Below are 16,741 nucleotides of genomic sequence, written 5' to 3' on the forward strand. Positions count from 1 at the left end.
GGTTGAATGACTCATCTTGAAGCCAGACTGGTTAGGGTCACAAAGATCGCTCTGAGATAACAAGAGAGTTGGTTAGAGATAGCACGCTCAAGTGTTTTGGAAAGAAAAGAAAGAAGGGATACCGGTGTGTAGTCTTTGACGTCAGAGTCGAGTGATGGTTTCTTGAGGAGCAGAGCAGCTGGCCATCTTGAAGTCAGAGAGGACACAGCCAGTGGTCAGGGATGAGTTAATGAGGGAAGTGAGAAATGGGAGAAGGTCTCCAGAAATGGTCTGAAGAAGGGAGGAGGGGATGGGGTAGAGGGGGCAGGTTGTCGTGCGGCCGGACATCACCAGTCACAGGATTTCATCTGGAGAGAGAGAGGGGAGAAAGAGGTCAAGGCGTAGGGTAGTTCTGTGTGAGTTGGACCAGTGGGCTCAATAGGCTGAGTGAATGAGGAGCGGATGTCATCAACCTTTTTTTCAAAGTGGTTAACAAAGTTGTGCGCAGAGAAGGATGAAGGAGGGGGAGGAGGATTAAGAAGGCGATAGATGACAACAATGTTAAGCTTGAGTGAACAAGTGACAGTGACAGCATGGAATTCAAATGAGGAGATGGACAGGTGAGTGATGGAGACAAGAGAAAATCTCCAGAAATAGTAGCCCTGTGCAATCACCGTGACGACCAGATGCTCTCGGACTATGAGAGAACACGTAGTCAGATGAAGAGAGAGCAGCTGGAGTAGCAGTGTTCTCTGGGGTAATCCATTTCTCCCCAGGGGTGCTAGATAAGGTAGGCTACTTAGCCCTACTAGCCAAGTACTCTACTAGCCAAGTACTCTACCACCATCTACCACCCTCAGAATTACGGTTCAACATTTCACCACAAGGTGGAGGAATAATAAAAGGAGAGGCTACTGACCGTGTTTCTAAAACAAATAGAAGTGGAAACTCCTTATTACACAAACACATCAAGCGACATCATTTTGGTTCACCAATGAACCAATACTATCCCTGTGACATATTTAATTCATTCTAATCAATTTAAAAGGATGGTGTGTCCCCACTCTGCAACCTGAAGGCATATGGGATATATGTGGACTTGGATATCCCCACTAGACAGACTAGACTTGAGGTTCGTCGGCTCTCCAAGATTCTATTCACACCACTATATTTGTCCACAGCTTTTTGAACGATTCCTGACCATCACAGCGTTATTCAAGCCTAGAATACACAAAATGGTTCTTCTGATTTGTATTGCTTTGTATAGTGCCCCAGGAACATGGTGGATTATTTTCCAGTGAGCCCAGATCAATGTCTATAAAAAGCAATATAGATTTATCCAACAGTATATGATGCCATTTACCCCCAGAGATGGAGGCTGTAAGACCAGGACACCAGATCTACTGACGAGCTCAAATAGCTCTGCTAATATGGTTCAGGGGGTTGCTTAGCAAAATATCTTATTGGTGAGGGAAGGCTTTTGTGTGTTTGCAACCAAATTTGCTGCAGGACAGGGCTCAGTTATTACAATGCTTAATTATTATGGAAATGAATGGTTCATGATACGCTCCTGACTTTACAGAAGAAGGCCATGTGAACAATACGGAACCTGTTTGGACAAATTCAGGCTATTCAGTATTTAATAGGTTACATTATGCCTAAATGGCGCTGTCTCTTTGATGAGTTAGACAATCCAAAAATAAAATTTAAAAAATCTCGCCAAACGTATAAAATAGTCACTTTATTCTTCACACGTATCAGTTTTATTTTGCGTTTCTGGGAAGAGTCTGTAGGCCCGAGGAGGAAGAATCGAATTTGGTGATTGCTGTAGCTTTAAGAGGTGTGAGTAAAGCCTCAAGCGCTGACTTGCTCTCCGGTTCGATATAGCCACATAGAGCTGATGGTCTCAGTGTGAAGGAGCTACGCAAAGGGGACCGGATTCCATGCCAACAACAACAAGAACAGCAGCAATGGCAGGTAAGAGAAGACACGACCGTTTAAAACATAACCAAATGAAGCATATATCATGTGCTGAAGATGTAGACGCATTGTAAAATAAATGACATGACACCTTTTCTGATTTGTTTTAGAAGCAAAGACGCGTCAGAGGCTACTGGGCACCGTCAAGAAGGAGGTGGGTGTTACCTGACATCCTGCAACAATGATCGAATCAGAAAAACTAACTATTTGGTTATGAGTTAACTTTCGACATTGCTAAAATAGGCGATGCGTGAGTAGATTGGCTATGTTTGTTTTTCTGTTCAGTTATTTACTTTTACAGTAACTATTCACATTTTCGTTTTGTGAGTACAGATTAGCCTACATACTTTAATAGCTTGTAAAATAGCACTACATCCACTCGTGTGTATTTGCTATCCATCATTGCAAATAAGATGAACCTTGAGACAAGGTGTAATATCTATTTTAAAGTCGAACATATTCTTAGAAGTAATGAACTGTTTAATTAGGGGTTTAGGGTAGGCTATATATATATTTATTTTTTTTATTTCACCTTTATTTAACCAGGTAGGCAAGTTGAGAACAAGTTCTCATTTACAATTGCGACCTGGCCAGGATAAAGCAAAGCAGTTCGACAACATACAAAAACACAGAGTTACACATGGAGTAAAACAACATACAATCAATGATGCAGTAGAAAAAAATAAGACCATATACAATGTGAGCAAATGATGTGAGATAAGGGAGGTAAAGGCAAAAAAAGGCCATGGTGGCAAAGTAAATAAAGTATAGCAAGTAAAACACTGGAATGGTAGATTTGTAGTTTGAAGAAAGTTCAAAGTTAAAATATAAATAATATGGAGCAAAATAAATAAATACAGTAGGGGAAGAGGTAGTAGTTTGGGCTAAATTATAGATGGGCTATGTACAGGTGCAGTGATCTGGGAGCTGCTCTGATAGCTGGTGCTTAAAGCTAGTGAGCGAGATAAGTGTTTCCAGTTTCAGAGATTTTTGTAGTTCGTTCCAGTCATTGGCAGCAGAGAACTGGAAGGAGAGACGACCAAAGGAGGAGTTGGCTTTAGGGGTGACCAGAGAGATATACCTGCTGGAGCGCGTGCTACAGGTGGGTGCTGCTATGGTGACCAGTGAGCGGAGATAAGGGGGGACTTTACCTAGCAGGGTCTTGTAGATGACCTGGAGCCAATGTGTTTGGCGACGATTATGAAGCAAAGGCCAGCCAACGAGAGCGTACAGGTCGCAGTGGTGGGTAGTATATGGGGCTTTGGTGACATGTATACAGAGAAAAGAGTCAGCCCAAGAATTGAACCCTGTGGTACCCCCATAGAGACTGCCAGAGGTCCGGACAGTAGGCCCTCCGATTTGACATATATAGTACAGGCCTATAAATAATATATTTATAGGGTCCAGTCATGGAACTCTAGCCTATAGGGTCCATTTAGGGTCCAACTCATATGGGTTTTTGTGAAACATAAAAGAAATTGGCTGTTGTTAAACCCATTTATTGTTAATATTTAACATCAAGTAAAATGTGTTATAATGCAGTCATTCAAGACTCTTAAGCCACATTCTAATGTCGTAGTGACATCTAATAATGATACTAACTAAATAAGCTACAGGTATGTTCAATCAATCCATTGAAGAGTTGTTGCATAGAAATCCATGTAATCTTAAAGGTATAGTGCATTTTGTCTTTAGGTCAGATTGTTAAGCACCACATACTTGGTGTAGTAGGCTGAAAATGGATCAGAGAAACACGTTTATTTTCCTCTCCTGTCTTCAGGGGTTCTTTGAGATGTGATTAGTCGGTTTTGTCTTTTGTCAGAGGACTCACTCTATCTTTATTGGTGTCATAAATGCGCGAGACCCGTGTGTCACGCAAACAAAGACATCAAATCAAGTCTGTGTCTGAATGAAGGAGAGATTTCAACTTCCGTCGCTTACTCCTGATCTTCATAAAGTCCTGTCACCAGCCTTATCAGTAGAGCACATACCCACCCTGTGATTAAAAACCAGCCTGTGTTGAGAGGCCCTACTGAGATTCGCTTCCCCCAAGATCCTACTCAGTTTCAGCTCCTCAGTGCTCAGGGCTTAAACTGCAGTGGAGCAGAGAGGGACCATAAGACCAAAGCAGTCTGTCTTTCCCCAATGATACAATATGATTGCTACACACTCCAGCAGACCTCTGAGGCACACAGCCCGAGCCAGTGATTTGATTGCCCAGAAGCAACTATTGGAGTGAGAAATGAAAGTAAAATGGTGCAGATAGTGGAAAAAGCACAGATGCCTCCGACCTTGACCTTTGACCTTGAGCACCCTGCAGAAGAGGTTGCTGAAGCAAATGGAACTTGAATCACTAAAAGTGAGTTGTTAAAAGCTTTTTTTGTTTTCCATTTCAATTAAAATAGTAGCTATAGAAGATAGGCAGTGGCCAGCTGTTGAGCTTTTAGCATCATGAACGTTCATTTACTAGGCTACATGCATCAGAAGAAAAAAATGAAATAGAAAGTAGTCAAGTGTAGTGCGATGTCTGTAATCTGCCTTTGTTTGAGTCACAGCCTTAACTAGCTAGCTACATTGGTAACACTATACATTAAGGTCCCTTAATAAATGATTTATAAACAGTAATGTAAAGAGTTTACTTACCATTTATTAATCATTATTCCTACATTTGTAAATGTCTCTAAGTAATCTCTAAATAGTCTCTAGGCTAGCTGATACTAAAGCGGCCCGTTGGATTCCATGAAAATGTGACACCTAACGTTGGGGTGAGTTGCTGCCGGACGCTTTAGCATTAGCTAGCCTAGCATGCTGACAAAAAAGGCAGTTTAATTCAAATTGGCTTTATAAAACTTCTAAGAATATGCTCGACTTTAAAATGTATATTACACCTTGTCCCAGTGTTCATCTTATTTGCAATGATGGATAGCAGATACACACGAGTGGATGTAGTGTTATTTTACAAGCTATTAAAGTATGTAGGCTAATCTGTACTCACAAAACGAAAATGTGAATAATGCTGAAAAAAGGCAGTTTAGTTAAAATAGTGTTTATAAATGCGTAAATGACTATTTAGAGATCGCTTATTGACATTTTACAAATGTAGGAACAATTATCAACAAATGGGAAGTAACCTCTTTATCAATGGTTTATTAAGAGACCTTAATAAGAAGTGTTACCGTTACATGGGCTAACCTTTTTACAAGTAGCAAGCTGCCAAACTAAGGATATCACCCACAAATGAGCTCTATGTGCAGCCCCCGTCTGGATCCGATCGTGAACGTTCGCCTGGACGTGATTTGTTGTGCTCGACGCTCTGTTTTGTATTCATTCGTTCTTTCTCTCCTGTGTTAGCTTGGATACGGCTTGTCTGATGATGTGGCAGTGAACGCTTGAATGTTCTCCCTGTCCAACTGGCTACGTGCCACTTTGTACAATGTATACCTGGGTCTAGGCCAGAACATTATGCTTGTGGGGTTCAGTGAAGGAAGCATGTGAATAGCCTATACTGGACGTATCTGGGGCTCTCTCGCTCTTTCCCTCTCCTTCCCCCTCCCCCTCTCCTACACACACACACACACACCTGTGTTTACATAAGGTGAGAGGAAGAGTAGGGCACAGTGGGCAACAGCTCACCTTTCATTTGCTTTTCTGTATCAGACACCTTTTTTCCCTGGCTTCTTACTTAGGTATAAGGTTTCAGCAAGATCATAAGCAATATATGGCATAATTATGATGCCCAGTCTCAGGGAAACCTCTCGCTGTCTCCAGGTTAATAGACCTTTTTCATGGTCTCAGATCACACATGAATAGAAGACATTGTAGAATCATATTATTACCTGGGTGCGCAGAGACGCATCACAAATAACAGGAAAGGAAAGCCTCTGTTGTCATTGATGAGGTGGTAATGACTCGGGTTCTCATTGTTTCATATTTTTGCATATTTAACCTATCTTGTGTTATGAAGCTTTGTGAATAAATGGTGGTTATTACTATTCTTGGCAGCTGAATTATATACTACAAATGATAATTATCAATGAGTAACATTTGGAAACGTACCCAACAATGCATCCATTTGTGATTATGAAACGCTGTGTTCAAACTGTCCATATTTAGCAAAGGAGGCTGACAATAGGAAGGGATATCGTTGAGGCCTTACAAGGTTCTTTGTTTACTTCCAGTAGTAGGGAACTGACTTCAAGACATTTTGCAATAGAGCGTTTTGAATATTGAACTACCTTTTTAACCAAGGCATTTCAGTGTGAATTCATCTTTTCTCAAGTCTGTCACTTCTCAGTATTTGATTTCGGTGTACGAGTCATTCACACTAATAATGCACAGTAGGAACTGTCAACAGATGATTTTAGCCAACAGCTTGGCTTACATAATTGTGCTAGTTGTTTTTCACTGTAACAGCCCATGGGGATGGGGAAAGGTGTATGGGCCTTGGTCTGTCTTCCCTCTTTTTCTGATTGTGGCTGTGTAGCAGGAGTTAATGGGAAGACTGTGTAAATCTACTCTATCCAAGCCCCCTTATGCAGTAGTGGAGGGTTGCCAGGTTTGATGAGATTTTATCCTCAATGTGACAGCAGAGATGAAGAGTGATACTTGAAAGAGAATGATACCAGCACTTGCCGTTGCAGAACACGACAGTAAAGATTCATATTGTGCATGGAAGTGATCTTGTTCTTTGGGCAATAAACAAGTTAACTATTAGCTGTCAAAAGTATTACTGCTCACAGGGGGCACCAAATAGATTTAGCCTAAATGTCATACAAGAGAAATGGAAGAGAAGTGTACTCTAGCGTCAAAAGTGCACATAAGATTAAACGTTTTTGGGAACTAGATTAATATACACAGTTTCAAAGGGTCTACATATTTATTGTTATAGAATTATGAAATTAAACACAGTCAGTATCCCTCCACCTAACTGTTTCCTATGCTGATGAAGGGAAATGCGAACCAATGATCATGCATAATACCAGTCATCTGTTTTTCTCGTTGATTAATGGGCTTGTTGACGTTCTCTGTCACTGTTGCCTCAGTCCCCACCAGCTACAGTATCTCTCAGATAGCTGGTGGGGACTGAGGGAACAGAGTGACACGTGCCGTCGCCATAGAAACCTGCAGGTCGTCCGGTAATACAGCTCACCAGTTAGATTCTGTGATGACTGAATGGGATCCAGATTCTGACTGATGATGGAATAGAACCAGTAAGGCCTGAGAGAAGTGACGTGCCCCCCAGGTTGCACGTTTACTTTAGCTGCCAACCAACCAATCAATGCCCATTTGCTGTGCCCCATTGTATTTCAGTGGTTTGATTTTGTTTTGCGCTAAAGATTTACATTAACAAATCAATTTATTACACATCTATAAGCACATCATCAATGAACAAGACATTATAGCTACATACAGCATTATTAAAGCTTAATGAATGTATTCTTAGCATGTTGGTATCCATAAATAATAGATGATTAATAGAGGAAGCAGACTCCACTTGATAACGTGATGTTATAAAGAAATATGTTTTACACTGAACGAAAATATACACATAACATGTACAGTGTAGGTGTGGTTCACATGTTTCATGAGCTGAAGTAAAAGATCCCATAAATGTTCCATATGCATAAAAAGCTTACTTCTCTCAAATGTACATTTACATTTACATTTACGTCATTTAGCAGACGCTCTTATCTAGAGCGACTTACAAATTGGTGCATTCACCTTATGATATCCAGTGGAACAACCACTTTATAATAGTACATCTATATCTTTTTTGGGGGGGAGGGTAAGATAATCCATCCACCTGACAGGTGTAGCATATCAAAATACAGATGAAACGGCATGATCATTACACAGGTGCACCTTGTACTGGGGACAATAAAAGGCCACTGTAAAATGTGCAGTTTCATCACAAAACACCATGCCACAGATGTCTCAAGTTTTGAGGGAGCGTGCAATTGGCGTCCTGACTGCAGGAATGTCCACCAGAGCTTTTGCCAAATAACTGAGTATTCATTTCTCTACCATAAACCGCTTACAACCCCATTAGAGAATGTGGCAGTACGTCCAACCAGCCTCCCAACCGCAGACCACGTGTATTGCGACATGTTTGTGAGTGGATGTCAATGTTGTGAACAGAGTGCCCCATGGTGGCGGTGGAATTATGGAATGGGTAGGCATAATCTACGGACAACGAACACCATTAAATTTGCCATCGATAAAATGCAATTAACAGAGATACCTTGACGAGATCCTGAGGCCCATTGTGAGGCCCAACATATGCATATCTTTATTCCCAGTCATATGAAATCCATAAATTAGGGCCTAATGAATATATTTCAATTGACTGATTTCCTTATATAAACTGTAACTGTAAAATCTTTGAAATTGTTGCATGTTTATATATTTTCTCAGTATACTGTACATTACAATTTAGGTCTAGATTTTACATTTACAGTCGTGGCCAAAAGTTTTGAGAATAACACAAATATTAATTTCCACAAAGTTTGCTGCTTCATTGTCTTTAGATATTTTTGTCAGATGTTACTATGGAATACTGAAGTATAATTACAAGCATTTCATAAGTGTCTAAAGCTTTTATTGACAATTACATGAAGTTGATGCAAAGACTCAATATTTGCAGTGTTGACCCTTCTTTTTCAAGACCTCTGCAATCTGCCCTGGCATGCTGTCAATTAACTTCTGGGCCACATCCTGACTGATGGCAGCCCATTCTTGCATAATCAATGCTTGGAGTTTGTCAGAATTTGTGGGTTTTTGTTTGTCCACCCGCCTCTTGAGGATTGACCACAAGTTCTCAATGGGATTTAAGGTCTGGAGAGTTTCCTGGCCATGGACCCAAAATATCTATGTTTTTTTCCCCCGAGCCACTTAGTTAAGGTGCTCCATCATGCTGGAAAAGGCATTGTTCATCACCAAACTGTTCCTGGATGGTTGGGAGAAGTTGTTCTCGGAGGATGTGTTGGTACCATTCTTTATTCATGGCTGTATTCTTAGGCAAAATTGTGAGTGAGCCCACTCCCTTGGCTGAGAAGCAACCCCACACATGAATGGTCTCAGGATGCTTTACTGTTGGCATGACACAGGACTGATGGTAGCGCTCACCTTGTCTTCTCTGGACAAGGTTTTTTCCGGATGCCCCAAACAATCGGAAAGGGGATTCATCAGAGAAAATGACTTTCGCCAGTCCTCAGCAGTCCAATCCCTGTACTTTTTGCAGAATATCAGTCTGTCCCTGATGTTTTTCCTGGAGAGAAGTGTCTTCTTTGCTGCCCTTCTTGACACCAGGCCATCCTACAAAAGTCTTCGCCTCACTGTGCGTGCAGATGCACTCACACCTGCCTGCTGCCATTCCTGAGCAACTTCTGTACTGGTGGTGCCCCGATCCCGCAGCTGAATCAACTTTAGGAGACGGTCCTGGCGCTTGCTGGACTTTCTTGGGCGCCTTGAATCCTTCTTTCTTGGGCTCTCCTTGAAGTTCTTGATGATTCGATAAATGGGTGATTTAGGTGCAATCTTACTGGCAGCAATATCCTTGTCTGTGAAGCCCTTTTTGTGCAAAACAATGATGACGGCATGTGTCTCCTTGCAGGTAACCATGGCTGACAGAGGAAGAATAATGATTCCAAGCACCACCCTCCTTTTGAAGCTTCCAGTCTGTTATTCGAACTCAATCAGCATGACAGAGTGATCTCCAGCCTTGTCCTCGTCAACACTCACACCTGTGTTAATAACCTCTTGGGGCTAGGTGGGACGCTAGCGTGCCACCCGTGGTGCACTCCATCAACAGCAGGTGCATTTCAAGAGCGGCAAATTTGAATCCAAATAAATGTCAAAATTCAAATTTTTCAAAAATACAACTATGTTACACCATTTGAAAGATAAACATCTCCTTAATCTAACCACGTTTTACGATTTCAAAAAGGTTTTACGGCGAAAGCATAAATTTAGAGTATGTTAGGACAGTACATTTACAAGAGTTGTGTGTAATGTTTTGTCAAGTCAAAGACAGGGTCACCAAAACCATAAAACCAGCTAAAATGATGCACTAACCTTTTACAATCTCCATCAGATGACACTCCTAGGACATTATGTTAGACAATGCATGCATTTTTAGTTCTATCAAGTTCATATTTATATCGAAAAACAGCGTTTTACTATGGCATTGATGTTGAGGAAATCGTTTCCCTCCAATAACCGGCAGTCAAGTCAGCGTCACAAATTAAATAATTAAAATTAGAAAACATTGGTAAAATATTATATTGTCATTTAAAGAATTATAGATTTACATCTCTTGAAACGCAATCAACTTGCCAGATTTAAAAATAACCTTACTGGGAAATCACACTTTGCAATAATCTGAGCACTGTGCCCAGAAAAATACGCGTTGCGATACAGACTAGACGTCATGTTGGGGAGATCTAAAATCGAAAATACTATGTAAATAATCCATTACCTTTGATTCTCTTCATCAGATGTCACTTCCAGGTATCACAGGTCCATAACGAATGTAGTTTTGTTCAAAAAAGCTCATCATTTATGTCCAAAAATCTCCGTCTCGTTAGCACATGATGTAAGCCAGCCGGACTTCTCGTCATGAACGAGGGGAAAAAATATATTTCCGTTCGTTCAAACATGTCAAACGTTGTATAGCATAAATCATTAGGGCCTTTTTAACCAGAACATGAATAATATTCAAGGTGGACGAATGCATACTCTTTTATAACGTATTGGAACGAGGGTACCCAACATGAACTAGCGCGCCAGGTGTCTAATGGGACATCACCGTTCCATGGCTCTTGTTCGGTCAGATCTCCCTCCAGAAGACTCAAAACACTTTGTAAAGGCTGGTGACATCTAGTGGAAGCAATAGGAAGTGCCAAAATATTCCTAAACCCCTGTGTTTTTCAATGGGATAGGTTTAAAGTCAATACAACACATCAGGTATCCACTTCCTGTCAGAAAATGTCTCAGGGTTTTGCCTGCCAAATGAGTTCTGTTATACTCACAGACACCATTCAAACAGTTTTGGAAACTTTAGAGTGTTTTCTATCCATATATAATAAGTATATGCATATTCTAGTTACTGGGTAGGATTAGTAACCAGATTAAATCGGGTACATTTTTTTTATCCAGACGTGCAAATGCTGCCCCCTAGACCCAACAGGTTAATGAGAGAAGAATCACTGACATGATGTCAGCTGGTCCTTTTGTGGCAGGGCTGAAATGCAGTGGAAATGTTTTTTGGGGATTCAGTTCATTTGCATGGCAAAGAGAGGACTTTGCAATTAATTGCAATTCATCTGATCACTCTTCATAACATTCTGGAGTATATGCAAATTGCCATCATACAAACTGAGGCAGCAGACTTTGTGAAAATGTATATTTGTATCATTCTCAAAACTTGTGGCTACGACTGTAATGTCCAGTTAGATCTGACATTTGTGAGTGCCTCCTCGCTGGGAGGAAGAGTTTCCGATGACGAGTCTTCATCTGGTGGTGGAGGGTCGCCTGTGAACCTTTTGTATTAAGACACAAGTGAGAGAAACTAGATTAAGCCTTCATTTAAATACATTACAACATGTATTCCCATTGGTGAGAAGAGAGCAAGGTAATTATTGCCCAGGTATGCCCATAGGTTGTTTAGCATGCATGATAAAGTTGCATTATTCAGCTGCTGTTCATTGGCCATAGAGTAATACGTGACTGACATTCTACACGTGGCTAAGGAGGAGGAGTGACATGATTTGAGCATGTCAACATCAGATATTACTATATACCGGTGTTGATGCACGGACTGGTTTGGGTTTTTGCTTTACCTTCTATAATGGTATTTTAATGTTTGGTTTGTTAAATGTGGTACGCCGTGTGTAACGTCCATTTTTATAGTTTACTCTGCTACTTGAGTCTTCTCTCTCTCTCCATGTTGCTTTCCACACAGAACTTGCCCCGCCCCCTGTCACTCAAGGAGCGCATTTGTTGTTGCTCGACCATGAGACACTTGCATTCAGTCTGCATGGTCAATGCAGCACATGCAACAACGATGCTGTTTCAGCTTTGCTTCTTAATATAAATCCACAAGCGTTCTATAATTACACTATTAGTTTCTTTCTGCAAACAGCTAGTTTGTCTTTTCTTAGCACGTTGTGGCTAAGCCGTGTTAGCCGCTAAGGCTGATTGCTAGCTAGCTAGCTAGGCAAACGTAGCTATACAGCCTAATACCAGTGATGGTGTAGGCCTAAATCAGCATGTTGTTTGTGCAACAGTATCTTCTAAATCAAAGAGGAATAGGCGAAGCATGAATATGTGCCCTACATGAAGGGGCTAAGAGAATGCATTTAATGTAGCCAAAGATTATAGGGCTCCATAGGAAACATTGACCAAGACTTTGGTTCCTATTACCCTGTCACAATAACTCCTCCCTGGCATTTTAATTCATTGTCATGTCAAACAACACTTTATTCAAAGTGCCCAATATTATCATCTAACTAGTTAAATAAAGGTTACATAAAAAAAAAAAAATCTGAATTAGTATATTCATTCATTTCCCATGATTCTAACAGTTCATCTCACTGTTTTGATCTAAGTTGTAATTGCAACCTTTAGTTAAAGATAAGCCCTGGATATTTTGCCCATATCATGCAGCCCTATGTGTCAGTGTGGAAATGATCTCAAATGAGTGCAGAAATCAATGCAACTGCTGAAAGTTATTTTTGGTTGAAGTTTAATTGAACAGTATAAAACAATCAGAAAGGAGAGGGACCCATTGAAATCATATAGAATGTGTCGCCACCCTAGGGTCACACACTACTCATAAAGAACAGGTTGAACTTTTATTATTCAAAAACATAAAATACCGTCTTATGCCGTCAAAACAATTTAAAATGTGATATTATAATTCGGCCAAATTGCACACCCCTAGCTGTGCACATGGAGAGGATACAATGTGAATATGTTATGATTTTTTTTTAACCTTTATTTAACTAGGCAGTTAAGATCAAATTCTTATTTACAATGACAGCCTAGGAACAGTGGGTTTAACTGCCTTGTTCTGGGGAAGGAGGACAGAGTTTTACCTTGTCAGCCCTGGGATTTGATCTAGCAACCTTTTGGTTACTGGCCCAACACTCAACACACTAGGCTACCTGCCGCCCCATAACCGAGCATTATGCTTACGGGAGCAAGCCATTTAGACCGCCTTACCGATTGAACCAACATTTCAATCGAGGACAGGCAAACTGAATGAACAACAAAGGCAAAATTAAAGTATAAACATTTTATTACAATTACATTTTAGTAATTTAGCAGACGCTCTTATCCAGAGCGACTTACAGTAGTGAATGCATACATTTCATACATTTTTTTCTGTACTGGTCCCCTGTGGGAATTGAACCCACATCCCTGGCGTTGAACCCACATCCCAGCCACACGGGGCCTCATCTTCGAGGGATGACCCTCGGAGTCCTCGGAGTCAGATGTTGTGATGCTGGTAGCCCTGTGCGGGGCAGCTGGCATCGAAACACCCCCAAAAAGAATGTGAGTTACTCACCAGGGAGAAGGGACAAACCATGCAAACCATGCAACATTTTAACCAGGGAGATGGGACATGTCCCAAGCAATGATTGGATCTAGATATTGGAAACAAATGTATTAATTATATGGAAAAGCGATCCATGCAAAGAATGAAACAAAAGTGAAATGATGCTGTAATGGAAAGTATCAAATTACACAATGAATGCATAGGGTGCTGAATTGAACATCTGCTGATGTGTTTAGATGAAATTAAGGTCTGCTTGTACATATAACCTAACCAAATGCTACGGAGATGCAAGTAGAACCTAACCATGTATGTGGTAATGTGATTTGAATAGATAAGTGAATTATGATGATGCATGGCCTGCTGAGCACCAGAATCTTAGTTTGAAATGCTGCATCTACTTCTTCCTAGAACCGACCGATTGCTACATCTGCTCGTACCTAGAATCCAACCACACATGCTGTAATGCAAGGAGGTAGGGACACATGTCAATGCAGGCCTGTAGAGTGCCTAACATTGTTCAATTTGAGAAGGTGTAATAATGAATAACCACCTTTCATTTACTATTACAATAATTGCAAACGTTTGTAATTGGATACTCACCATCTGTGGCTATGGAATGAGAATTATATGAACGAAGCAATAATGAATGACCAACAACTCTATATGGATGATTGATTATTATTCACATGAAATGACAAACTATCAATAACTATAATTTGAGGTATCGTGGAGCCATTATGAAGGCTGATTAATTGAGCCTAATGAATGAAAGGTAGGCAGAGGACAACCAATCAGAGTAGTTGTTGGAGAGTGAGGGTACATAGTCTACACCAGGTATAATTTTTCTTGAGCGGATGGTCAGGGGGCCGGAACATAATTACAAATCATTTATAGACTGCAAATTGACCACAAGAAGCCCAAACATATAAACTCAGCAAAAAAGAAAAGTCCCTTTTTCAGGACCCTGTCTTTCAAAGATAATTAGTCAAAATCCAACTAACTTCACAGATCATCATTGTAAAGGGTTTAAAACCTGTTAGGGAAAGGCGTGCGGCTAGCGGAACGCCTCACCAATATCCAATGGTATAGAGTGGCGCGAATTACAAATACCTAAAAAATGCAAAAACTTCAATTTTTCAAACATATGACTATTTTACACCGTTTTAAAGACAAGACTCTCCTTTATCTAACCACATTGTCCGATTTCAAAAAGGCTTTACAACGAAAGCAAAACATTAGATTATGTCAGGAGAGTACCCAGCCAGAAATAATCACACACCCATTTTTCAAGCTAGCATATAATGTCACAAAAACCAAAACCACAGCTAAATGCAGCACTAACCTTTGATCTTCATCAGATGACACTCCTAGGACATTATGTTATACAATACATGCATGTTTTGTTCAATCAAGTTCATATTTATATCAAAAACCAACTTTTTACATTAGCACGTTTTGTTCAGAACTAGCATACCCACTGAAAACTTCCGGTGAATTTACTAAATTACTCACAATAAACATTCACAAAAAACATAACAATTATTTAAAGAATTATAGATACAGAACTCCTTTATGCAATCGCGGTGTCCGATTTTAAAATAGCTTTTCGGTGAAAGCACATTTTGCAATATTCTGAGTAGATATCACGGCTAGCTATTTTGACACCCACCAAGTTTGGCACTCACCAAACTCAGATTTACTATAAGAAAAATTGGATTGCCTTTGCTGTTCTTCGTCAGAATGCACTCCCAGGACTTCTACTTCAACACCCAATGTTGTTTTGGTTCCAAATAATCCATAGTTATATCCAAATAGCTCAGTTTTGTTCGTGCGTTCAAATCACTATCTGAAGGATGACGCGCTGGTGCGTTTCGTGACAAAAAAAATCAAAATATTCCATTACCGTACTTCGAAGCATGTCAAACGCTGTTAAAAATCAATTTTTATGAGATTTTTCTCGTAAAATAGCGATAATATTCCAACCGGGAGACGTTGTATCCGTTCAAACACTGAAAGAAGAAAAATGGAGTCGTCACATGCACGCGTGCGCCAGTGTCATTGTTCTCAGAAGGACCAGTCTCCAAAGCCCCTACTGTTTTTCGCCCAGGGACTGCAGAGTTATCATTCCATGTTCTGGCGACTTCTGAGAGCCAATTAAAGCCTTAGAAAATGTCACGTTACAGCAGAGATCCTGTATTTTCGATAAAGAGGCTACAGAAGGCCAAGAAATGGTCAGACAGGGCACTTCCTGTATAGAATCTTCTCAGGTTTTGGCCTGCCATATGAGTTCTGTTATACTCACAGACACCATTCAAACAGTTTTAGAAACTTTAGGGTGTTTTCTATCAAAATCTACTAATTATATGCATATTCTAGTTTCTGGGCAGGAGTAATAACCAGATTAAATCGGGTACGTTTTTTATCCGGCCGTGAAAATACTGCCCCCTATCCCAAACAGGTTAAACACTGTTTCCCATGCTTGTTCAATGAACCATGAACAATTAATGAACATGCACCTGTGGAACGGTCGTTAAGACACTAACAGCTTACAGACGGTAGGCAATTAAGGTTACAGTTATGACAACTTAGGACACTAAAGAGGGCTTTCTACTGACTCTAAAAAACACCAAAAGAAAGATGCCCAGGGTCCCTGCTCATCTGCGTGAACGTGCCTTAGGCATACTGCAAAGAGGCATGAGGACTGCAGATGTGGCCAGGGAAATAAATTGCAATGTCCGTACTGTGAGACGCTTAAGACAGCGCTACAGGGAGACAGGACGGACAACTGATTGTCCTCGCAGTGGCAGATCACGTGTAACAACACCTGCACAGGATTGGTACATCCGAACATCACATCTGCGGGACAGGTACAGGATGGCAACAACAACTGCCCGAGTTACACCAGGAACGCACAATCCCTCCATCAGTGCTCAGACTGTCCGCAATAGACTGAGAGGCTCGACTGAGGGCTTGTAGGCCTGTTGTAAAGCAGGTCCTCACCAGACATCGCCGGCAACAACGTCGCCTACGGGCACAAACCCACCGTCGTTGGACCGGACAGGACTGGCAAAGTGCTCTTCACTGACGAGTCACGGTTTTGTCTCACCAGGGTTGATGGTCGGATTCGCGTTTATCGTTGAAGGAATGAGCGTTACACCGAGACCTGTACTCTGGAGCAGGATCGATTTGGAGGTGGAGGGTTCGTCATGGTCTGGGGCGGTG

General features: G+C 40.9%; 1 protein-coding gene across 5 annotated transcripts in view; it reads left to right on the forward strand.

The window, feature by feature from the left end:
* Positions 1 to 1,821: 1,821 nt before the first annotated feature.
* Positions 1,822 to 16,741, forward strand: part of LOC106580096 (small G protein signaling modulator 1) — an 87,224-nt gene continuing 72,304 nt past the window's right edge. The window contains exons 1-2 of one of the 5 annotated variants that reach the window (XM_014160746.2): positions 1,822 to 1,956; positions 2,070 to 2,113. In XM_014160746.2, the coding sequence (XP_014016221.2) occupies positions 1,923 to 1,956; positions 2,070 to 2,113 (78 nt within the window). In that variant the 5' untranslated portion in view covers positions 1,822 to 1,922. The remainder of the gene's footprint in view (positions 1,957 to 2,069; positions 2,114 to 16,741) is intronic. The other 4 variants (XM_014160745.2, XM_045702978.1, XM_014160744.2 and 1 more) reach the window with 4 other exon arrangements.

This window comes from Salmo salar, chromosome ssa20 (genome assembly GCF_905237065.1).
Source record: "Salmo salar chromosome ssa20, Ssal_v3.1, whole genome shotgun sequence".
NCBI classification, from domain to species: domain Eukaryota; kingdom Metazoa; phylum Chordata; class Actinopteri; order Salmoniformes; family Salmonidae; genus Salmo; species Salmo salar.